General features: G+C 33.1%; 2 protein-coding genes and 2 long non-coding RNA genes across 5 annotated transcripts; 2 read left to right on the forward strand and 2 right to left on the reverse strand.

Moving 5' to 3' along the window:
* Positions 1–1,411: 1,411 nt before the first annotated feature.
* LOC114733320 (probable ADP-ribosylation factor GTPase-activating protein AGD14) lies at positions 1,412–7,327 on the forward strand. Its single transcript, XM_028920764.1, has 12 exons — positions 1,412–1,603; positions 2,058–2,161; positions 2,737–2,798; positions 3,037–3,124; positions 3,206–3,267; positions 3,336–3,432; positions 3,592–4,026; positions 4,891–5,478; positions 5,563–5,724; positions 5,829–5,930; positions 6,039–6,116; positions 7,112–7,327. Exons 2-12 carry the CDS (start codon positions 2,063–2,065, stop codon positions 7,325–7,327), a joined length of 1,989 nt encoding a protein of 662 aa, XP_028776597.1. The 5' UTR covers positions 1,412–1,603; positions 2,058–2,062.
* A 68-nt stretch (positions 7,328–7,395) lies between these two features.
* Positions 7,396–8,232, forward strand: LOC114733318 (uncharacterized). The gene is made up of 2 exons (XR_003739069.1): positions 7,396–7,427; positions 7,669–8,232. It is a non-coding gene; the product is annotated as an uncharacterized LOC114733318 (long non-coding RNA).
* On the reverse strand, positions 8,220–24,468 carry LOC114733319 (uncharacterized). Its single transcript, XR_003739070.1, has 3 exons — positions 24,456–24,468; positions 8,571–8,576; positions 8,220–8,518 (listed from the first exon to the last, which is right to left on the reverse strand). It is a non-coding gene; the product is annotated as an uncharacterized LOC114733319 (long non-coding RNA).
* Positions 8,630–14,099, reverse strand: LOC114733316 (probable serine incorporator). Of its 2 annotated transcripts, XM_028920761.1 has the most exons (13): positions 13,810–13,932; positions 12,385–12,687; positions 11,887–11,960; positions 11,356–11,515; positions 11,228–11,252; positions 11,049–11,138; positions 10,437–10,608; positions 10,223–10,296; positions 9,989–10,058; positions 9,707–9,778; positions 9,488–9,630; positions 9,080–9,153; positions 8,630–8,939 (listed from the first exon to the last, which is right to left on the reverse strand). In XM_028920761.1, the coding sequence occupies exons 2-13, from the start codon at positions 12,626–12,628 to the stop codon at positions 8,884–8,886; spliced, it is 1,254 nt and encodes a 417-aa protein (XP_028776594.1). In that variant the 5' UTR covers positions 12,629–12,687; positions 13,810–13,932; the 3' UTR covers positions 8,630–8,883. The 2 variants fall into 2 exon arrangements, with proteins under 2 accessions (XP_028776594.1, XP_028776595.1); XM_028920762.1 differs by lacking the exons at positions 8,630–8,939; positions 9,080–9,153 and having other exon boundaries at positions 9,502–9,625; positions 13,810–14,099.
* Positions 24,469–25,881: the final 1,413 nt, after the last annotated feature.

Genomic DNA, 25,881 nt, shown 5'->3' on the forward strand with positions numbered 1-25,881 from the left:
GTGAATTGGTAAGTTTTCCTGTTATTATTCATTGGAAACAAAGCCATTGACAATTGATAGCTCATATAATAAGTAAAAGTGCATTTTTTTAATTCTCTAAATTTAGACAACATTTTAATTTGGTACTTGGTAAAAAAAAGAAAAAGTCTTTTCTGACCTTATCATCATTAGTTTCAAATGATAATTTTTTTTTTGGTAATATTTATTGTTGTTTTGAAAATCACACTTATATTTTAGCATTTGAAAGTATTTTTAACATTTAAAATTTCAATGTTAGCATTTTCAGTTAACAATATTAGATTAAGATTAAAAGAAGACATTTAATAAAATTCAGAGATTAAATTAAATGTTGCATGAAATTAAAAAGGACTAAATATATGATTTTCTCTAATAAATATGTTTATTATAATTTATTTTTTAACAAAGTAACTCAATGCTTGTAAGCTTGAGGTGGGGATTACTTTGAACTGAGTTTCCTTAATATACCTTACTTATATAAACAGCAAAGAGAACTTCTCTGATCAGTGCTAATTGGAAGGAAATATTATAAGAGGGGGTTTTCCATGTCACGATGTTTCTAGAAATTAAGAAATGTTCTGGTCAAACAATCTAATTTCATACTTCCCCTTATCTATTCTTGATTTGTCTATTTACTTGACCCCACTGGAAAAACCACACAAATGAAAAGAAAATTAAAAGTCCATTATATTATGTATAAATTATTTAAGTTCTATCTTTTATCTGATTAATGCCATATTCAAATAAAAAAATACTTGATCATCTCTCCTATTTTTAAATAAATTTATAATTAATGCTATTAAATATAATATCTCAAAAAAAAATACGTAGTGTGACCGGAGAACGAATATATCGTAGTTTTAAATATTGACTATCTTTTTTTTTCTTTTAAGGAGAGAATTATAATGAGGTCTCAAGCAAGAAGAACAATTGAAAAACAAGTCCCAAAATTATCATTCTTACTATAGGACTTGTTATTATAAGTTGTTGAAATTGTTATTTAGACTTTTTAGTAATTATTTCTCTTCTGCAGGACTTGATTCTAATTCCTTCTTCTTTTAATGTCTTTCATTTGATTGGAATATTATTAAAAAATTAATAATTATATCTTAAAATTTAAAATTTAAGAATAAAATAAAAAATTCAAATAAACAACTCCCAGAAATTAAAGGGATTTGCAGAGAATTGAGAGAAGCTGGCTGAATGGAGATAGAGGCGCCATGTATGACTACACCATCTGACCGCGGACCGTTCTTAGAAGTTCAACGAAATGATCAATGCCATAAAATAGAGACACGTCATTCTCATAGGATCATTACACCGTTAAAGTATCACACAGAATTTTCGCCTCATCCATCTCCCTGCCTTTTTCATAACATTTCATAGAGAGAGAGAAAAGAAGCTGAGTTTGGCTAAAACCTCCCTGAGCTGTACAAAGCCGTGATTTCCAACTCAGAAAGATCTTTTATTCTTTCTCTCTCTTTCCGCTTGTGAAGTGGCTGTGGATCGTTTGGACGCCGTCTTCTTCAGCTGATGAAAAAGCTGCAGCAAATTGAAGTATTTCTTTGTATTCAGTTAAATTGAGGTTAGTTTGATTTTCACTTCATCTCCTCAACTCCTCCCTTCCGTTGCCTCCTCTTCTTTTCATGCAAAACCAGTCCACCTTTTGTTTTTTCTTAGTTGAGTGTGATGCTTTCGGAAATTTTGCTTCATTTCTGTGTTGTTTTCACTTGAACGTTGATCGCTAAGAAAAGGCATAACAGAGTTTTTAAATTTCTCCCTGCATTACTATTGCGTATAAACGAATTTACTGTGAGTCTTATGGACTTGAGTGCTTGATGCCATTGTATATTCATTGGTTTGGTTGAATTAAGTGCATGAATGATGATGAGCTTAGAATCATGGAGTTTTTACTCAGTTCGCCGGTTTTACTTTTCTAGCAAGTTAATGAAGTTTGATGATCATTTTCGGTAAGAAATTTCGCTGAAGTGAGCGTTTACGGATTTTTCTGTAATATGACAATCGTTTCATTTTGACAGAAGAGATGGCAAATCGACTGAAGGAAGATGAGAAGAATGAGCGAATAATTCGAGGTCTTCTCAAACTTCCAGCGAACCGAAGATGTATTAATTGCGACAGTCTGGTAAAATAACTCTCATGTGCTTCTTACATTATTTTAGTAGCCAAAAGTCATTCACGTTGCTGGCCCCAAAAAAAATAAAAATCAAAAGTCATGCACGTGATATTTCCATTTTCCATCGCTTTGATATTTATAAGATTATAAATGACATTGATTAGAAGTAGCTATATTCAGCCAAACTCTGTAATTCTGTAAATTATCATCCAACTTATTGCTGCTGAAAATATATTGGTGGAATAGAAGCAATACATTGCAGCAGTCATTAAGATTATGCCGTTGTCTCTTCAGTAGAAACACTGGCAGGGTAGTGAGCAGGAGATTTAAATCTTTGCTCCAACGTGTTCCAAAATAAGTTCATAAAATTTCTATTTTGTGTTTTCCTTCTTTAAAAGTTCCAAATAATTTACTGCTTTCAACTCCGTTACATTCTTCAGGTGGTCTGTGGACATATTTAAGTAGTATTAATTTCTAACCAGCCTCTTCTAGCATATGTATACAGAAATTTTATTTTAGAAATAGCATTGTGACCGATCCTTTTCACTAACACAATTTTTTAATTTTCTTTTTCATCCAAGCAGGGGCCACAATATGTGTGCACAAATTTCATGACGTTTGTTTGCACAACCTGTGGTGGGATACAGTAAGCCCTTAGTCTCTTGCAATATTTTTTGTGTTCCGTGTTAATCAAGTTCTTAAAAGTGGCTTTCATATTTTTTGTGTAGCGCGGACTTGATCTTTGTCATGTGCTTATGGTTTGCATGCTTTTCATGTATTTTGCTTGTGCTACTACTTTAGCTATGTCTAATCATAGCATGGTGTCTCCTTTCTGCTGAATACACTGTACCTGAAAGCCAATTACTTTTTGTGTCAATTTCCAGCCGGGAATTTACGCATAGAGTCAAGTCAATATCGATGGCCAAGTTCACTTCACAAGAAGTTAGTGCACTTCAGGAAGGAGGAAATCAGGTATAAAGGCTTGTTTGTACTTATAGTGGACTTCAGAATTCCATTTCATTGATTGATTTTGGCTGTATCTGATTCTCGCAGCATGCAAAGGAAGTTTATTTTAAAGAATGGGACCCAAAAAGCCATTCTCTCCCTGATAACAGGTAACTATTTGCTTGTAATCTGTTATAATTGCCAGATGCATTGTTCTGATTGGCATGTTTTGTGTCAGTGATGTTGCCAGGCTCCGCAACTTTATTAAACAAGTTTACGTGGATAAAAGATTCACTAGTGAGAGGACCTATGACAAATCACAGAGAGTAAATACAGTAAAGTCCCATTTATCCCCAGTTTGTATTCACTGTCTTTGGAAGAGATAAAACATTTGGTTTAAAATTGAACTTTAACAAGTACATTCTTTTACTTTATAAAGTTCTGGGCCTTTCCATTATATCTATGTCTCCTTTCTTGCATTACATGTTGTCCAGGGCGACAAGGATAATTTCTCAGTAAACTCGAGAGTTCAATCATATCAGGGTGGTCCTAAAAGTCCACCATATGATGACAAATATAAACACCGATATAGTGACAGCTCTAGTCCGGGTGGAAGAAGTCCTGGGTATGATCAAGAAAGTAGGCAGTACAGTAATGATAAGAGAAATCCTAGTCATCCTCCGATCAATTATTGGCATCAAGAAGATAGATTTGGAGATGGAAGGAGGTTTGAAGGTCGTATGGTATCTGATGGAGATTATAAGCTGGAAGGCCAATTGCCTGGGCAAGCCAACAACCCGGATTCCTCAAGCCCACCCGTGGTTCGGTCTGTTAGAGATATTTTGGGAGAAAATGCAGCGTCTCTTCAAATAAGTAAACCCTCTGAAACGAATAGTAAAAAAGCTAATGATGGCTCAGCTCTCACACAGGTGAAATTATTATTATGACGTTCCATATGATTTAGCCATTTGGGCCTCATGCAAGACCTGCTGTTAGTTTAGAGTTTGTTAAGTGTTAATCAGTGCTGAGTTTCGGCCTACAATTTGTTACTACATTAAAGTCGATCATTAGCTTTCAGTATCTCACTAGACTTTATATTTTATCAGGCTTTTTTCCCCCTTGTTAACTTCTTGGTTCAACTTATGGAATTTTATATTCTATTATATAAAGAGCTAAGGATTTCCATGGCAGACATCTTGTCCAACAAGATTTAGTAGGCACTTCTTCCCTTTGAATTTGGAGTGAAATTTTACCCAGTATAGGTAACTGGTTGATTTGTGTTTAATATGGATGAGGCGTTGGTGCATTCAAAATGGGTTTTGGTATGTATGCAACTATGTTTATTTTGTGTAACTATGCAGTAAGCGTGATGATTTTGGGTTACCATGTTTACCATTTGTTATGTATGAGTGCCATATTATATTTTAATGTTAAACACTAAAATGTGAAATATCGCCCAACTGTATCCATGCTAAAAATTGAGGCAGTTCTTTCATAATAAATGCTTCTATTTCTATTTCTATGTTTTAAAAAAATTGCTTAATTTATATACTGTTGGTTACAAGTGGATTTATTTTCATCCCCTGCATGAGTTGATCTTTTCTTTTACCATCTATTAAAAATTGGAATTACCTATTTGCATGAACATCAACTATTGCCCCATTCCCTGTTATTACTACATTTTGACCTCTCATTGTCTTTTTCTTCCCATTGTATACTTGTATTGTAGGGTGATCAATGATGATTTCAAATTATAAATTATATAACCATAACTGACTGCTTATAATTTGCAGAGTACTGTATGTTCCAGTAGCTTGACATCCAACATTGGAAACCCTGCAGAAGCTAAGCTTGAGACCCCTAAGAGTCTTATTGATTTTGGTGCTGAGCCTGAGCCTCCTCTGGCTCCAGCAATTACACACGCCCAACAAACTACTGCCCAATCCATTGTGGAGCAACCAAATTCCAGTGATGTCAACAATTGGGCCTCTTTTGATGTGCCCCTAGAAGTGAAAGCAACTCAAACTCCTTCAAATGTAAATACACTAGAATCCATGCTTTCCCAATTGTCAGTATCATCATCATCACCACCAGCTCATGCTTCTCAAGTCCAGCATGGTTCCAGTGTTGTAATACCCATTCCTGGGAGCACTATGACATTACAAAGAACTGGGAACTTATCTGTTTCAACTGCTGGGCCTGCACCAGCACCATCTCTTACTGCTACTGTTGTTGGAGCTGCACCTATCAGCACCTTTGCGCCTATTCCATCCAATAGTGCTTTAGCGTCACACCATCTGCAGCCTTTGTTCCCTCCCAATGTTGGTCAGTCTTCAAATTATCAGTCTACACCACCACCAGCAGGAGCATTAAATAATCAGGCATGGCTTATTCTCTAACATTCTGTTTATGTTATGTAGATGTAGTATTTGTTCACCTTCTTGTTTCGTGGAAATATCCTGCAGCCATGGGGTATACGTCCAACACCAACAATGCAAGGCGATCCAAACATGTCACTGCCACATGTGTCCTATGTTATCTCTAAGCCTGCCACTGAGACTAGCTCTAATGTGGCTTCAGGATCGTCTTTAGAAGTAAAACCAAGTGGAAGGAAAGAACTTCCTGAGGTACTTTTCCTCCTTATTGTATTTCAAAAGGCATCTACCTTGTACACTTGCATGGATGTGTGTAATGTACAGTATTACTTACTATAGCTTACGAACATCTGCAGGATCTTTTTACTGTAAAGTATTCTTACTTTCCTGCTGCAGTTTCGGGGTGGCAAATGGTTCCTTCTCATGGGATGGGAACCTCAATGCCATATAATGCTGTGGTAATGCGATTGCAAACCAACTACATTAGCATACAAGTTTAATCTCTCAATCTGTGGCTTACACAATTGTGTAAGGCATCTCTCATACGAATGCCTAATATTTTACAGCCCATGCCAAGTCTTCAGCGACCATCAAAATCAATAAATCCATTTGATATTGGCGAACCACCAGTTCAAACCACAGCTGTATGTGACCTCCTTTATTTTAGAATGATATTACTATACGTAATATCTTAGACCTTTGAAAACTACATAATTTTGTCCATGTATGGTAGGTCATACAAGAGATTTGAATTAAACCACTGAGTGCCGAATGGGGATTTGCTTCTTTTAGAGTCTTTGATACGGTTTAGAGAAGATAGTTATTTTGGAAAAATCATTTGTGAAAGGTCAATGGTATGATTTGGATTTTCTCCACCATTTGAGTCATTGTTCTAGAAGCTTTCTTATTTTTCCTTTTTTTTTTTGAATGTTTGGTTACTTGTGTACATTAATTCGGAAGAACCCTGCACTTTAGAGGAGCATGCCTATTAATGATATGAACGTGCATTTGGTGAATGCGGGAAAAATTATTCTTCGTTTTCCTTATGATCATTATGCATCTACTGAGCTGGAACAGAGGCATACTGACTTTCTAATGTCTCACTTAGTGGATGATATGGAAAACCTGAAATTCAAAATTTGTGTTGTTGCCTGTTTATGGTGAAAAATTTTATTATAACTATATTGTGAGTCTGTGCTTTGCATGGAGTTTGAGGTAAATTGCATTGTTAATAGCTTATGAACACTGCAACTTCCTATGGATTTCATGTTATATATCACCTCTGGTTCTTAATATAAGAGCTAGTTTGATATTCAATTTGGTCCTAAATGTAAGATCTTAATCTACTTTGTCTTTTATATTTATATCTATTTTGCTCTCAAGTAATCCCTATAGTAGTTGATATGTTAAAGAGTTACTATCAATGGGTAATTTAAACATACATGATTAATAAGGGTATTTTAGGAAAGACAACATCTATTTACTACAAATAACTAGCTTAACTAACTTTCTTAATATCCCCAAATTAGTTAACTGTGTCTTATATTAAAGACCAGAGAAAGTATAAACTAGATAATCAGCTTATCGGTATTAAAAATTTTTGGGTAATGCTTTTACGGTTGGTGTTCCTTGGGTATAGTTTGCTTTGAGATCATCCTTGCAAGGTGCTCTGCCAAGGGTATCAACTTCAGGTTTAATGCCTCCTTCAAGCCTGAGTAATCCATCACTTGCGTGGAATCCACCTGGGTACGGATTCATGCCACCCCAACAAATGCAGCCTCATCCATCAGCAATGACAACAAGTAAATTAATCTATCTATCACTCTTCTGTAAATTATTTCATGATTCATGCTGAGGCTATTCCACCTTTTTCTCCCCTGTATGCTGACCTGTGTTTTGAAAACCTCAGGACCTTACATGGGGCACCTAGTGCAAACGAACATGGCAATGCCAAGGTAAAACTATTTGATTATGATTATTCATACGTTTTTTTCTTTGTTTTGTTTAGGCTGCTTCTTTTCTGTTGGAAGCTCATTTTACAGGGGACAGTCAATCTGTTAGGTATTGCGCTTGTTGAGAGTTTTGGAGTTTTTACTTGTCTTGGTCTGTGAAGTAATTTGTGCGAGGATCAATTTAAGTATGGGCGTAGTGTTAAAATTCATAATGCCTCTTTGATATTTTTAACTTCACGTGCAGGCATCAAGAAATTGGGAGCTTTGGTGCTGAGGGAGCCGCTTTTGGCTTCTCAAACTTGAATCAGCATCTCTCTGGTACATTTTCAGCCTCTGCTTCCTCAAATCTCTCTTCTGCAGGACGGAATCCATTTGGATGATGCTAAGAACGTTTCTGCAAGGCCACCAAAGTTCTCAACCCAAGCACCATCTTTTGCTCTCTGTACAAACTAGAGGTTTGCGGTTTTCCACCCTCTGTCATTTAAAGCTAACCACAAGTGCAAAGAGAGAGAAAGAAAAGAAAAACAGAGAGAAAGAGAGAGATTAGTGATTTGCTTCTTTTTTTTTTTTGGGGGGGGGGTGTCGAAGAACAATATCTGCCTTGGCCATGTAAATTTTTTATATAGAAAGGTGCCTTGTCTACTTTCTTCACGTAAAGGAATTATGTAGGAAAGAGCCTATGACCTCTATGCGGTAAACAGTAAAATTATACCCTGTGGATATCTCACTTTTTTTTTTTTGGGGTGCAATCATGGACATTTACAATAGTAGCCTCGATGGTGCTGAGCAGCTGTGTTGTTTCATGTTTTGCTGCATTGTACAAATATATTACATGATGATGTATGATATAGTGTGACCGATAAATTATAGTCAAGTTTAAGTCTTTGTAACACCACAGTATTCCTTAGTCCGTTCCTATGTGGGTAAAATACATAATACACAGCGGATCCTGGGAATCCACTTTTTAAACGAAAAATCACTATTCTATGTGATGAATGCTCCCAGGGAGCATGTGCTGCACGTTAAAAAAAAGGACAAAATTTCCTATACTTGATTACAATATCCTTTCTCACCAGAGACGCCAAAATATGCTTCTCTTTTGCAAGGGAGCCAGCAATGAAACTTCCTAAGCAAATTATGATGCACGCATCCCTGAATCTTTATCTCAGGAGTAACACGAACAGGTTAAGAAGCGTATTTTCTTCGTAGTCCTTGAGATCGAGTGAGAAGAAGACTGTATATCCTCACCTGGAGATAAATTGGATATCCTTCAGGGTTATGTCCCCGGATCCAGTGCTTCTGACGAAGAATTTCCTATCTGACAGAGCTGGAGGAGTTCATTGCGTTCTCTATGGGGTAATGTCAACATCCAAATCTTCAACCCAAAAGGGACGATAAAAAGAATCTCAGCTAGCACGAACGGGTAGGTCAGGAATTTTCTTTAAATTTTTTTTTTTTTTTATGTAGCATTAGCTTGTCGGCTCTTCCATATGATGGGTGTAACCAGCATCCACACTGTTAAAAGTAATAATAATAAAAGGCTCCTTTAATTATGTGCCACGGTTGTACTAAAAACTACATAGAGTAAGTTAGTGCATTGCATCTTTCGCTACGAATTTAAAATTCGTGGGTCCTCACTGAACAAAATTACTTACAGTAAACACAGACTGCGAGCCATTCATTTACAATTCTGACCCAGGTGCTGGTCCAGCCCACATCAATTGTCCACCTGCAGAAGAATAAAAAGGCATTGAATGTTATTTATGGATCCTTCATGAATGCTCTGATGAAGCTTCCCACAAGTATAACATGATATGGTTCAGGACATTTACGTCGATGGCATGATTGATGGCCATTATAGGCTTCTAGTGTGGTGCTGGAATCTAAATCTTCTAAATAACATATTCAGTACTTGACGGAAGCTACATTACTAGTAACCATGGCCACTAAAGTGTACGTGATTATTTTCCCAAAAAAAAAAAAAAGCATAAATGCTTATTTTTCATCATGCTGTTCATTAAATTGGTAATTAGATAGACCAACCGGAGGGGGTGGGACCATACTTCCTCATTACATGATGACTGTTAGTATTCCATCCAATTAATAGCATTGCGAAGTACATAGCTCCTGTGGCGAACACAAAATGGAAGAAGCCATAGCCATAGGGGACGTCATCTTCTGCTGGCGGGGTGTCATCCTTCCTGAACTGCAGGGTTCTCTGTCAGATTTGTACCGGAGAGCCTAATTCAAAATTCAAGTCCGGTTCTAATTCTGTAACTAACCTGGAAGCAGTTGGAATCGATGCCCGTCGAGAATGTTGCAATAACGATTGCTAGTATTGCAACAATAAAGCTCTGTCAACAGAATTATTTTTTGCAAGTCAGCCCGCAAAGAAGTACGAGATCATATATTGGAAAGCTGTAGAAATTAGCACTACCAAGCCTTCATCAAGAAAGAATTTTAACAAAAGTGATAGATATACACACACCTTACAAAGTTCACAACTATAACAATAGAACTAAGTACAAAGTACAAATATCGTTTAAGCATGGATTAGTACTTACAATTATGCTTAACCAGTCTGTTTTGGCCGCAAAGTCTGACTTCCTGACGCAGTTTTCTCCATCTGGTTCACTGCAGACACAAATATGACCAAAACAATGAAGAACTAGAAATAAAAATACAAATATTTCACTTAAATCAGGTGTCTTTCTTTAAGAATTTTCCAGCATGGAGAGGGATTATTATTAGGTAAGACAAAAGGGTTGAAAACTATAGGAGAGTGGTAGTCGTCATGCCTTCTAACGGCACACCAGCAGAGGAATACAACATAAAGCCCCATCAGCCCTGGAGTTAGAATGCCAGCATTCACCTATATCAGGGAAATTCGGAAATTCCCGTCAAATTGTAGTATAAGATGAATAGAACCAGAAAACACACTTGATCTTAATCTTAGCCAAAAGGCCGAGAAAGTTATGAACCAGCAAACCCACAGCGAGAAGTAGAACTTACTTTTGGGTGCAGGGACACATTTGTCATGAGCTGGAGAAGCACTAGTGTCCAAGTAATAAAGAAAATATTCAGGAGGCAAGATGGCTGTGGTGCATACCAAATGTACATCAAAATGATCCCCACCAAGCAGATAACATACGCAGTAGTTGCGAATAATATCACATGAATTTGGCTGCATAACATTTATGATTAAAGGCATATTAGTAATGATATTATCCTAAACTTGTCAACTTATATTTGTATGTATTGCAACCGATACAAACGGACTGGACAGGTAATGAACAACAGACAGTTTAATTTTTGTTCTCCTATCCTAGCTACCATATTGTTTAGTAAAAAATTTAGTATTTGCGCTCCTACCGCTCGCCACGTAAAGCTTAATGCTTAAATAGCCATTCACAAGCATCAAGTACGCTCTAGACAGTTGAGAGCTTCCAGTTCTTCTAGAAGGCTAACATGGATTTTTGACGCCAACATATAATGCCCAAGTATGACCGAACATGTCTTGTTTAAATGTTTAATAACATCAATGTTTACATAGTTATTTACATTAATCCCAAAATTGTTCATGCTCAGGAATTCCGTTAAGTTCATTAAGCAAGAAACTCTTACCATCTGTCTGCATATTTTTCAGACACACAACAATCATTCAACCACGTAATGAAGCTGATTATGCTTACTAGTTGAATTAGGAGAAAGACCCTGAGGGAAAAAAAACACAGAAATCTTTTATCACTCATCAGTTCAAGAAATTATATGACGAAAATTATTTATGCGAGGCACAAACTTACCCGGCACCAAAATGAGCAATCTCCCCTGCCAACAAAATTGCAACACAAGAATAAGGAAGGATACATTAGCGACCTTTAACATCACAGAGGATACTATGAATCTTATTGCAAATATACTATTGACCAACCGTAGAGCTGAATAAGCCCAGACGGAAGTAGAAACGGAAAGATTGTCATCACTGCCCAGAGAACCAGCTTAACCGTCCACCACCCTGAGTGCCATGAATCCCTGGGTTCGTTCAATTTAAAAGTGCCGGCGGTTGAAAAAAACATCGTGATAAAAAATATCTGATCAAGGATTAAGGATCACCACGGAGATTTTAAGGCTGAAGCTTGAGTTAAGTTGCTAGTTATTGAACTCCTTGACTAGGAGCCTTCGTTGGTTTTGCGTTCTTAATGGACATAAATTACCAGGTGATTATGATGCGCGAACATCAGAATGTGTCATAAAAAGAAAGCGGTAGAAATAGATCAAAAATAAATAATTCACTCGTACAAAAAAAAAATTTTTGTTTGTTTTTTCATGCTTCAGAGTATTTTATTAAATTTCACAGCATTTAAAGGACAAGACGACCTTCTGGTTTTTTTTTTTTTTTTTGTTTCAACCCACTCGAACATTACGCAAAGTCTTCGTCAGCTATGTTTCTTGCTAAGGATACAAAACAGCCGAAGCTCACACGCAAAACACCTTCTGCACCCAGACAGTCTCTGCCACCGTCGCATCCTTTCAACCCTGCAATGTGTACATGACATCTTGAGCTATTGGGTATTGGCATCAAAAGAATTAAGAAAGCGAAAGGTTCAAATGAAGACAGCTTTGGACTGAAGTGCAGGTTTTATTAACATAAAGAAAAGGATCCGATTTACTAATGTTGAACATAATGCTGTTTATAGTTTTAGAAATAAAATACTGCCTTCACCACTCTGGTCATCAACCAAAGTATCATAATGAGCAAGCATCAAGATATTCAATAGTTGGGAACTTCTGAGAGTTAATTGCATTATTTGTTTCACAGAAAGTCGGCTCTAAGATAAGCATGCATTGAGATGAAGTAGTAATGAAAAAATCGAGGATGTGAACTGATACTGCAAGAAGTAGTGGAAAACTAGATGATATGGTGTTAACATGACAGGCAGTGAATTTAGGCAAATCTTACTCTCCAAATCTGTCAAAGCGCCCCGACCATAATCTCGCGCTACCCATGCCAACAGATTTGCGACTAGAAAAATGAAGCCATAGGCATATCTTGCCATCCAAGGATTCGACGCATTGCGAAATTGACTGAACCATGAACAGTCCTTGGATACGGTGGTGGTGGTACTGGTACAGCTCTCATTACGAGTATTGCTGCTTGCACCGCTTTCCATCTCTTCTTCAACGCATCCTCTACCGAAAAGCATTAATAGAGCAGAGGAGAAAAAATATTATCATTATCATTCTAATAAGATCTTCTGTTGCCCTGAAATGCAGAAACAGATTTGTTATCATGTGAAATACATGACTGTTTTAGCTATGCATAAATTGAAACTGATAATTTTAGTAAACGATTAAAGTGTCTTCACGTAACCGACATAATAATCATTCTGTTAAGTCTCAACAGTCGTAGAATTTTCGGCCGAGTATTTCCTATTCGTAGACTAAATTCTAATTTGATAATTTTAACCGTTTTTCTTACCAAATCATTCTCTCTGCTTTATATCTGATTTCCAGAAGGAAATAAAAATAATCGTCACAGCCAAATCAATGTCGGCACAACCAAACCAACGACGTACCAATAATTATTAATGTTTATAGAGAGAACGTTTCACATAAAATCCACACAGAATGAGTCCATTGGAAATTCTTTGTTCAACAAAGTCCTATCCATCGAGCTGATTTCTGAACTTCCAGCTTTCAGGAGAAGGTAAAACTCACCAAAACATTTTTCTGAGGTTCAAAACGGAAGTGACACTTTAAACCTTCTTGAATTGTTTTCCAAACAATTAACAAAATAGAATATACAAGACAAAAACAAAATTAGAATTCAAATGATCAGCCGTGGCCTTTCGTTTCAAAGAGTTGAGTGTAATGGAGTGATTCGTTTCCTTTAACTCGAAGCAAGCGTTCAAATTATGTTTGTTTGCTTTTTCCAAGTTCCTCGGCAGACAAACATGCAAAATATTAATCGTGCGTATTGCATAGGCATTAAGCAGTTCTATCAACATTTTTCTTCCCAAAAAAAAAAAAAAAAAAAGCTACTCTGTAATTTATAATCCACAGAGATGAAAGTTGAAACAGATTATCCAGCAGAACGGCCATAAAAGCAACGATCGGCTAGTCATTTTTTTCCTTCTCAGAGAATAAATTTATAAAAATACTTCTAGGAAACCTTAACAGAATGCCAAGCAACACAGTCCTTAGTTATTCCAAAGCAAATGCAGAATCAATAATCAGAGCTAGGAGCAACTGAAAGAAAGAGAGAACTAACAGAAATAGAAGCCTCGCAATGGAGCGAAGATAAATAAGGGATCAGGCCAAACAAAACGCGATCAAAATCTTGTTTAAAAAGGCAAGCAGAAAGAAAATCAAGAGGAGGAAGCACCTGAGAGATGAAGATCAATGCCGGTATGAAGAAGCCGAAGACGCAAGCGAACACTGAATCATTATTTCTGGAACAGGCTTGCTTCACTCCTCCATCACTATCTCTCTCTCTTCTTTCTTTTGAAGCAAAATAATCAGAGAGAGAGAGATTTATGGATTTCTTTATGCTTTTGGCTCTTTAATAATGATTAACCAGAGTGTATTTATATGACAGGAATTGCTTTTGGTGTGTTTTTTTCTCTGCCTTGTAAGCTTTTTTTTTTCTTTTTTTTTTTTATTTTCCCGCCGGAAGCTCCCAGTAGCCAGTGATTCCTTTCAAAGTCTTCTGCCAAAATCACCCAGGCCACTCTTTTTCCCCTCAGTGGCTTTTAATTTTTGGATAAAGATGAAATTTGGAAAAAGTACAAAAAAAAGACTTTGAAATTGCAAAAACACAGATAAAGACTCTTGATAACTTCACTTTGGGTTTTGACAATAATAATAGGCCATGAAATTATCAAAACCCAAAGTGAAATTGTCAAAGGTTTCTATCTGCGTTTTTACAATTCTAAAGTTTGTTTTTACAATTTCCCATGAAATTTTAACCCTGATTTGCAACTTAAAAAAAATCAGGTAAGATCTTACATGAGAAATCAGATCAGAGTTAAAAATACAATTAAGAAACAAGATCAAAATTAAAATTGTAAATTTACCCTTAATTTTTTGTTGTGTCAAATGGGACAACACGGCCATACTGATAATACTTTTTTATATTTAATTTTAAATTCAGTGGTTCTCATATTACATAAAGTCCAAAAAGTAACTCATTATTTGCAATAGTATGAATCAGTTACATATTTTATATTTTACATTGATTAGATTGATGCTGATGATTAATTAGTAATAATTTGATGCATTAGCATAAAATTTTCCACGTTACTTTTTAGCTTTGACACTAAAGTGAGAAACTTATTTAAGCAATTATTAAGTGTCTGATCCAAAATGTAGCATTAAATGTTGATGAAAGCAAGCACATCTTAAGGGGTGTTTAAATAAAAACAAAATCATGATTTTAGAAATGTTTTTACGGTATACGAAATAAATATAGAGAGGAATTTGTCTCGATTTGTCAAAAAATACTTTTAAAAAGTGATTATGAAATTACCCAAACACCTACTAAGGTAACATCTCAGCAGAAAGGTGAAAAACCACGAAACAAACTCTCAAATGCCTGTAATTTTACCCTATGCGAGAAACAAAAATGTGTAAGAAAAATGATAATGATCTTGTAAAGCACAAGGTGGTTTAGTTAGAAACGTGGACACTGGAAACATATATACATGTAGAGTGGTTGGTAATTTGGGGATCATAATTATGTGAGTGGTGATTTTGTTGTTTCACGCCAAAGTTTGCTCCATCTTTAATATGATTGTGTTTTTTGTAATAATAATAATGATAATGGGGCACCATATTATTATTACTATATGCATGCATTTGGCTTCATTACATTATGGCTGTGGAAGTTCGCATGTTGTGTGACTCTGTTTTTTTTTTTTTTTTGGGAGTTGGGGGGGGTTTTCAATAGCTTGGTTTAATTTGTAACTTTAATCCCATCTGTTTAGTGTGTTTCACCATTTTTAAATCCCTTTAATGCCATTCTCCTTTTTTTATTTTTTGGCCAATGTTAATGCCATTCCCCTCGACAAAAGTAGATGCCGAAAATTGGATTTCTTGTTGAGATTTAAAAGTTAAAAGAATAGGAAAAACTGTTGAAATTTTCTCATTATAGAATTTGTTACCTGTAAATATCAAAGAACCTAAGTCTTTCAGTCGATACAACTCTTCTTCAGCCGTATTCAACACATCTCTAAGGCTCTGTTTGGATCAGAAAAAAAGTTGAAAGGAAAGAAAATGAGAGAAAAAAAAATAGAGAGAAGGAAAAAGTAGAGAGAAGTTGTTATCATCCCTCTTGCTTGGATGGATGAGATAAAATAGAGAGGAAAGAAAGTTAGCAAATATCTAAATGACTAAAATGTTCTTACCAAAATATATCATATTTAAAATTAAATTAAATTAAATATTGCAATAGAAAAATTATACTAACATTAGCATCATCAAATAATTTAAAATCAAATTATTTGGTTTATATATTTTTTCAGATTATTATGTTTTAAAACCAGGTTATTTAATAAAAATATTGTTTTAAGATAAAAAATAAAAAGTGAATAACTTTTTAAATATAATAGAAGAAAATAAACATAGAGAGTTAAGAAAAAGGAGGGGCAGTCATGAAAATCTTGTTTTCCTTTCCAAATCTCTTCATATATGGAGAGAAAATTTGGAGAGAAAATGAGACATGTGGCCCACTTTATTTTTTCCTTCACTTTTCTTTTCTCCTATATTTTCTTCCCTACCCAAGCAAGAGAAAACTTGTTTCTCCTTATATTTTCTTTTCTAGTTTTCCCTCCTCCCTAATTTTCTTTCAATCCAAGCAAGGGGTAAGTATGTGCAAATATCTTCTGTTCTGCACAAAAATGAAGATAAGTTACATCTGCATATAATTGAAAAAGAGTTACACCCACTGAAAATATGTTGCACCTTGGTCCTTAAACAAATTCTAGGTTACTTTTAGGCAATAAATTTTACAGTGAAGGTTGTCAACAATTTTCCTGAAAAAATTATATGCACATAACATTATATTTCATTTAGTGAAATAGTAATTTGTTTATCAAATTTATATTTTTTTTCTCTAAAAAGGAGTTTCAATCAAGGAGTAGTTTCAATAAAAAAATAATTAAAGAGGGTATTTTAGTAAACCTAATATATATTTGTTAAAAATAACCAAATTAACTCATTTTACTTAATCTTTATAAATTAGTTATCTAATTTGAACATTGTCAAGGGAGTACATGATTAAGCGTTGAACTAAAAATCTGTTCATTGAGGTCCTTAGAATATCACGGCCAGGAATGTGGTCGAGCAGAGCATTCGAATATATAAAGTTTCTGTGCCACCAGAGGATCCACTAGCTGGTGGAGTCTTGTTGTGAACAGCAAATTTCCTTTGAAGGAGAAAAGAGAAAACACAAGATAAAAATGAGCGAAACAGAAGATTGGAGGCTTGTGCTTCACGTAAAGTAGATAGGATCCCCCCGTTCACAGTACCATTATCAGAAACTGGTCCCTTTGGTGGATTCCTAAACCATTCAGCACTATCCACCACTATACCTCTCAACGCAAATTTGATTTTTTGCTTCTCTGAATAGTGCGCAACTCTCCAGGTCGTTGTCGTTTTGCATAAAACGCAGGCCCACATGCACACATATATGCTTGTTCTCAACGCTCCAATACAGGCCATACGAAGTTATTGGAGGCGATGCGCAGGGCAAAATCACTGGCAAGAATTTGATGGAAGCGGATCTTTTCAGAAAATGACTTGTCCTTTTTTCTGGAAATTTCTTTTAATTTTTTAACGGTTCATACTTTTTTTAGCTCCGAAAATTTAATTTTGCTTTAATTTTGGCCTGTCAAATTTAAAACCAATGGTTTTAAATTATAAAATTTGACATTATTTTAGTTTATCTAAAGATTCTGGCTCCTGAAACAGTGTTTGTTTCATGGACCGAAATCAATGATATCAAATTTTATGAAATAGTTGATTTAGCGGAAGAAGCTGATTTCTCACAACATAGTAAACTAATGTTTCAATTATTGTTAGGAGAGATACCTACATTTGATACCAGACAATGCTTCTAGGATTGTTTATAATAAAAAGATACCTATACATAGCTCAAAAAAAAAATCCCAAACCAAAAAAAATAAATTTAAGAACTAAATATGGTATTAATCCTTTTTTAATTACATAGATATATTCTTTTTTGGACGTTGATCACATAGATATATTCCTAATATTAGGTTCTTATTGATCGCGTTCCGTGACAATGATAAGATCATTCCAACTTTCCAGTAATTGACCAATTAATATAAAATGGCATGCCAAACAATGGAACGTGGACGATTTGTATGCCTCTTTGAAGAATAAAGTTCCGATCAAGTGGTTCTTTAGATGAAACAAGGGAAGAGATTGGACGAAGACGTGGGACTAATTTTGTATGGCTCGTATAGACCCAAGTTGGCCGACTATATATTCGTCTTATTTAAAATCAGTTTAAGGAATTTAATCTGGCATGTCAATATTACATGGTTTAATAGAAAAAATATGTTCTCTTTTACATAGAATCGAGGGATAAATTTAAATATTGTAAATACAAAAGACTAAAGTCGACATATTTACCTTCATATAGGGCTTGATACTAATGATATATAGTTTAATAGTATCAAATAACTGCGTTGAAATTTGAATGGAATAAAAAATAATATTTTTATGATTAATGTATAGTTTACATTTTATTTATGCGATGAAACTTAATGAAATACAATTATGTGATCCATATATATATATTATATGATAGTAGTGAATATTAATAAATAAAAATATTTTTAGTCTTCTTTTCTTGTGTCTAGTTTGATTAAAAAAAACAATGGAATATTGAAAAAAAAAAGGGGAATTGACACTTTGAGACCTTCGTAAAAGGAATAATTACAGTTAAGAACATCGAATTAGAAATGATTGAAGTTCAATTAAAAATGATAAATTTTGAATTGAAAATCACTTAGTCCATTTGGAAATGATTTTTACAATCTCCCAAAATGTCTTTTAAAAAGAAAAACAAGGTATCATAACACTCTTGAAGTCAACTGGCAATGTAGTAATTTTTTTTTCCAATGATAAAAGAATTCTTCAACCACCCTCGTGAAAATTTTAAAATTTTCATTTTTATTTTTATTGAAAAATGGGAGTACAAGTAATGAGAGAAAATATAAATTATTCGAGTGTAATTTTTAATTAAACATAGCCATCTAAATTATTCATATGGTCATAGAAAGAAGGGAAGTCAACTTTTTTTTCTTCCCCTTTTTGGTTTTGGTTTGAGATTCCAAAGAATGGTCACCAAATCTGTCCATACCATGGCGGAAAGCATATTTTCCTTTTATGAGGCACTTTGGGAGTTTATGGTACTCCAAGATTTATAAGTCTCTCTCTCGTTGTGTGCACATTTTTATTTTGTATTTTTTAGGTCTTATTTGAGTTTTGGATAAATGAGAACACAAAAAGATTGCTAAGCTTAAACTTTCATTACTTCACGCACAATGTCACATTCCATCTTCGATCTTTCTGCGCTTCCTTTTCCATAATTGAATTGAATATATACATATATACATGCACACATATATATATATAGAGAGAGAGAGTATATGACCCAACACATGGTCCCGTTTGATGCTCATGGGAATGATAACTATAATGTATTAATTACTATAACGAAATTTTAATCAAATCTAATTTATAATCTGAAATTCTTAATCTAAAATTTTTAAATGATATTTTTTTTAATTTTTCTAAAAAATGATAATTTGAAAACAAATTTTGGAATAACAAGGCTATAGCAAAAATTGTGTAAAAAGAGAAAAGAAGATAAGACTTTTTTTTTTTAACTAAGTGCAGGTATCTTCTTATTGAAGGTAATCATGTTTGAAATACTGTCAAATACTAAACATGAACACCCTTCTAATAAGGATTCAAACTTTAATTCACTGTGTTGTGAGAAATTAACTCCTTTTCTAGACTCAACCCCCTTATAAGATGATGAGATATTAAAAGCCAAAAACAAGATTTTAAAAACAAAACAATATTAAAAAGGTCTGGCTGCCACTTAAGCATGAGATCTTGAATTCGAACTCATACGAATATAACAAATGCCCTTGAAAGAGCTGCATTTAATCGGACCCAACAATATTCGAATTTGATCCAATCATATAGTCAAATCAAGAAAAGAAGAACTCTACAGGCAAAGTTCATAGAATAATCCTAATAAGCTAGCCAATCAATATATTTATTAGCTTCTCTGTAAACATGAACAAGATAATCATCAATTATATGTTCTCTAGAGATATTGGCTTTACTGCATTTTTCATGCTAACAGAGTTGTGCAGTGATGTTAGACAAATACCGAAGTTTTTTTCCAGAAACTCGTTAGCCAATTGTCTTGACCTTCGTATACTCCTCTGATCCTATTTATAAGTCACTTATAACATATTTTACATAGATCAAGAAAAACTTTAAACTTCATTAATTCTTATTTAAAATTCAATAACTTTTCAACTTTATCCTTATTTAATATACACTATACTCCCTCCGCCTCTTATTATAAGATCCAATTTTTTTCAATGGGTTTGTCCCTTTTTATAAGATTCTCTTTGAATTTGTCTGAGCATTTAATGTAGTATTACCTATTTTACCCCTAATTTAATATATTTAATACATTCTCTTTTTTCATTTATCTCACTATTACTCTATCACATTTATCTATTTATATATAGGGGTATATTTGGAAAAAAACTACATTTGCTACATATTAATTTCTTTTAACTAATTTTAACTATTTTCTTAAACAGCGTAATTTAGTTAAAAAGATCTTATAACAAGGGACAGAGTAATACCTTATATAAACAAAGTTAACACAGTCATAAATGGGAGGTAAAATTACATATAAAAAAAAATTTCTTAGTACCTATAAATAAGATTAAAAAATATCTTCTCTCTCTTATAAATATAATCAGAAAAGTATAATTTATGATCAACCGAAGCACTTCCATCTAACTTGACCTAATAAGAGAGAGGAAATCCTTTATTTTATTTTTTAAAAAAATCTATATTTATCAAAACACTGCGTTTGTTTCAAGATTTTAAGAAAATTTTGATGTGGATCTGAAGATGCGGGCCAAATAAACAAATAATAGAGTGAAGGTTGAAATAGAAAAGTCGTCAATCAAGGGAGCCTCGGTTCCCAAAATATTTGGGTTACAGTTTTCATGGTGGAAGTAATTGGACCATTTCACTTTTTCTGAGCCGAAATGCGTAACATGCGCAATCTTCTTTGTTCTCTCTGCCACCTAATGCCTCTCTCGCTTATATCTATTCACATCTGCCTCGGATCTTGAATTTGTACTTCCTTGTTCCGTGTGAGATGTAAATCCTAATCTTTATAAATCCTAAATATTGTAATTTGTTATCAGTTTTACATACACACACACGTATATAAAGTGATTTCACTCTTTGATGCGAGTTGAAGTAAAAAAGAAATTTGTTTGCACAGTTTTAAAAACCCATTACTAAATGTTGTTACTGTTAGTAAAGATTCACACTTGTGTGGTCTAATCCAATTCAATCAGAATTAATAGGATTCAATGTGGGTCCCAAAATCAAGGTCAAAAAAAATGTGGGGCCCAAAAGTTGTTTGATATTTAAAAAGGCTTAAAGAATATTTATATGCCCTGTGTACTTTTGTTCTAATATGGTTCCCAATATTTTGAAAAAGAATGCAAAATGTGCCCTCTGCTTTAATAAAAGTTTAAAACACTAATTAGTACCCTAAACTTTCATTCGTGGGTTCCACCCTATTCAACAGTCTAGAAGCACTTTAAAAAAATGCTTTCATACAAGTCAAGATAAAATTCTTTTCATATATTTATTTCAAACTTCATAAAATTATTTATAAAACTATGATTTGATTTTTATTCAAACACATCTTTAATTAATAATAAGAACAAATTGCTCTCTTTTTTTTTTTGAACACTTAGAATTTATGTTGTCCTAAAATTTTATTTATTTAAAGCGATTTTATGTTATACAAGTACAAGATAATATGAAGTGTAAAAGTGATTTTTTTTAAGCTTTCACAACCACCCCATAAATGGAAGTGTAGGGTAACAATTATCTTTATACAACACTTTTAAGACAAAAATACCCTTTAAAACCTTAAAAAAATGAAAATTGTTTCTCGCACGGATTGAACCCATTAGACCAATCACATATCTCCTCAGCTTTAATTTTTCTCCTCATAACATCAATTTTAAATTTTAACTACCTAATAGAAGAAAAGAAAATCCTCTAGAGGATGTTATACTATTATTGAGTTACTGATAACACATCTTCTCAATTTTTTTGGGGGTAAATTCTCAAACTTAAATGCATAATAATGCTAGAAGAAAAGAAAAACCTCAAGAGGACTTTGTTATGGGCTTAAAAGTAAGCCCATCATTTATAATTGAGTGGGCCAGACAGAACCATGCACCTTGTTTAAGACACTTGGTTCTAACGGTTTGAGTTGATGTCATTTTTCACTTTTTTTTTTTAAGTTTATAATTCAATCAATCCACTATGAAAATATAAAGTAATTCACATAATAATAATAATAATAATAATAATAATAATAATAATAAGTGCTTCTGCTTTTCAAGAGATGGAGATTTCAATCTCCCTATATATAAAGTATAAACTTAGTGTATAACCATCATCATTGTACAACATAAAAGTTCTTTGATGAGTAAAATCCTCTTAAAAATATGATATTACCTCCGGTTTTTAATATAAGACTTTATTTAAAGTTTATTTTGATCATAAATATAAGACCTCAATCCAATCAATTAAATTCTAATAACGATAGTTATAACTAATACATTTAATTAGCAAGGATATTTTAAGAAAGACAACACCTATTTATTACAAATAACTAACTTAACTTTTTTTTTAATTTACTCAAATTATTCAATTAGCTATTATATTTAGGATTAGAGGTAGTACTAAATCAAAATAATTCAAACAAGGATAAAAAATGACCCGATAAATTAAAAAGATTTGCTTTATACACATAACGGCTTTGAAGTGAGTGAGTGAGATTGGAATTTGAGAAGGGTAAGATGTAAAATAAAAATCCAAAACATCAATTTCTGGGTTTTTGTTGGTGTGTTTGGTATTTTCAAGAACATCATTTTCGTTAATGATATTGCAATATGCATATATAGAGACATCATTTTCAGTTTTTCTGGCAAACAAAGAAAGCAAGCTGAATTGTGCCATTCTCTTTTGGACGGTTGGACCCCATCAATTCAAGCAAATTTGGCTGAGTCTCATAATGGTCCTTTTCATTTTCTTCTTCCTCTTCTCCTTCTTTGTAAGAAGTTGCTGCGTTTAAAACACTGACAATTATGCTTCCTTTTCATTCATGCTCAATTATTGGATTTGCTAAAAAACATGCAAACTTGGAAAAAGATGGCTCACATGATATACAAAAGCCTCACCTTAAAACTAACAAGTATATTTTCTCTAATCCTAAATATAAATCATTTTTCATTAATTCATAGTATATATCGATAAAAATAATTAAAAACATTAAATTTATAATAAAATTCAACTTGAGGATACTCTGAATTACACTAAAAATATCACTTAGAAAATTGACTTGATCCAAAATATAAATTACTTAGGAAGTAATTAGTGCCTATTTGTGAATTTTGTTCTTGTAATTAATGCTTAAATGTAGTAACTTTTTATATTTTTTATGCTTCACAAATTCATTTAATATAGGCTTAAAAAAAATGTGGGGCCCAAAAGTTGTTTGATATTTTAAAAGGCTTAAAGAATATTTATATGCCCTGTATATTTTTGTTCTAATATGTGCACTGTGCTCTAATAGAAGTTTAAAACACTAATTAGTACCCTAAACTTTCATTTGTGGTTCCCACCCTATTCGATCGCCTAGAAGCACTTTAAAAAATGCTTTTATATAAGTAGAAACAAAACTCTTCTCATATATTTATTCCAAATTTCGTAAAATTACTTCTAAAACTGTAATTTGATTTTCATCCAAATACGTTCTTAATTAATAATAGGAACAAATTGCTCTGTTTTTTGAACACTAGAATTTACGTTGTCCTAAAATTTTATTTATTTTAAGCGATTTTATGTTATACAAGTACAAGATAATATTAAGTGTAAAAGTGATTTTTTTTAAGCTTTCATAATCACCCCATGAATGGAAGTGTAGGGTAACAATTACCTTTATACAACACTTTTAAGACAAAAATACCCTTTAAAACTTTGAAAAAAAATGAAAATTGTTTCTCACATGGATTGAACCTATTAGACCAATCACATGTCTCCTCAGTTTTAATTTTTCTCCCCGCAACATCAATTTCAAATTTTAACTACCTAATAGAAGAAAAGAAAAGCCTCTAGAGGATGCTATGCTATTATTGGCTTACTGATAACACATCTTCTCAATTTTTTTGGGGTAAATTCTCAAACTTAAATGCACAATAATGCTGGAAGAAAAGAAAAACCTCAAGAGGACTTTGTTATGGGCTTAAAAGTAAGCCCATCATTTATAATTGAGTGGGCCAGACAGAACCATGCACCTTGTTAAGACACTCGGTTCTAGCGGTTTCAGTTGATGTCATGTTTCACTTTTTTTTTATATAAGTTTATAATTCAATCAATCCCACTATGAAAATATAAAAGTAATTCGCATAATATATATAATAATAAGTGCTTCTGCTTTTCAAGAGATGGAGATTTCAATCTCCCTATATATAAAGTACAAACTTAGTGTATTACCATCATTATTGTACAACATAAACGTTCTTTGACGGGTAAAATCCTCTTAAAAATACGATATTACCTCCGGTTCTTAATATAAGAATTTATTTAAAGTTTATTTTAATCCTAAATATAATACTCTTCCGGTCTTTAATATAAGACTCATTTAACTAATTTGATTAGATTAAGGAAGTTAGGTAAGTTAGTTAATTATAAAAAAAATGTGACACGTTTTTCCTAAAATACCATAATCATCTTTCTTAATACCCCATCTCCTTCTTCTACTTAATTATAGTTGAGGGAGTATCTATAGGGGTAATTTAGAGAAAATTGATAAATATGATAAATGAGTCTTATATTTAGGATCAAAACCAACTCAATAATTGGGTCCTATATTAAGAATTGGAGGAGTACCTCAATCTATTTTATCTCTTATATTTATGTTTTTTTTCTAAGATAGTCTTTTTAATTATGATAGTTATAACCAATACACTTAATTAGTAAGGATATTTTAGAAAAAATAACACCTATTTATTATAAATAACTAGCTTAACTTATTTTTTTTAATCTACTCAAATTAGTCAATCAGCTATTATATTTAGGATCAGAGATAGTACCAAGTCAAGATAATCCAAATATATAAGGATAAAAAATGACCCGATAAATTAAAAAGATTTGCTTCATACACATAACGGCTTTGTAAGTGAGTGAGTGAGATTGAAATTTGAAGAGGGTAAGATGCAAAATCAAAATCCAAAACATCAATTTCTGGGTTTTTGTTGGCGTGTTTGGTATTTTCAAGAACATCATTTTCGCTAATGATATTGCAATATGCATATATAGAGACATCATTTTCAAGTTTTTCTGGCAAACAAAGAAAGCAAGCTGAATTGTGCCATTCTCTTTTGGACCCCATCAATTCAAGCAAATTCGGCTGAGTCTCATAATTGTCCTTTTCATTTTCTTCTTCTCCTCCTCCTTCTTTGTGAGTTGCTGCTGCGTTTAAAACACTGACAATTATGCTTCCTTTTCATTATGCTCGATTATTAGATTTGCTAAAAAACATGCAAACTTGGAAAAAGATGGCTCACATGATATACAAAAGCCTCACCTTAAAACTAATAATTATACTTTCTCTAATCCTAAATATAAATCATTTTTCATTAATTCATAGTATGTATCAATAAAAATAATTAAAAACATTAAATTTATAATAAAATTCAACTTGAGCATACTCTGAATTACACTAACCAAAATATAAGTTACTTAGAAAGTAATTAGTGCCTATTTGTGAATTTTGTTCTTGTAATTAATGCTTAAATGTAGTAACTTTTTATATTTTTTTAATGCTTCACAACTTCATTTAATAAAGGTAAAATTGAAGAAAAATTTTCAATTTAAAACAAATTTAATAAATTAATTATTATTTTTAATTCTGATAAGTTAATTAAAGTAGCTTAAAGCGGATGGGGGATGTGCCATGCCATTTTGTGCTTTTCTTCAAATATCCTTATGATTAAGTCTACCATAAATAGTAAATTTGTTGGCACTACAGACTCTATAGCCTGCGGCGTAGAGCCTTTTGCATCTTCGTCGC

This window comes from Neltuma alba, unplaced genomic scaffold (genome assembly GCF_004799145.2).
Source record: "Neltuma alba isolate B1F8T4 unplaced genomic scaffold, ASM479914v2 tig00012993_pilon, whole genome shotgun sequence".
NCBI classification, from domain to species: domain Eukaryota; kingdom Viridiplantae; phylum Streptophyta; class Magnoliopsida; order Fabales; family Fabaceae; genus Neltuma; species Neltuma alba.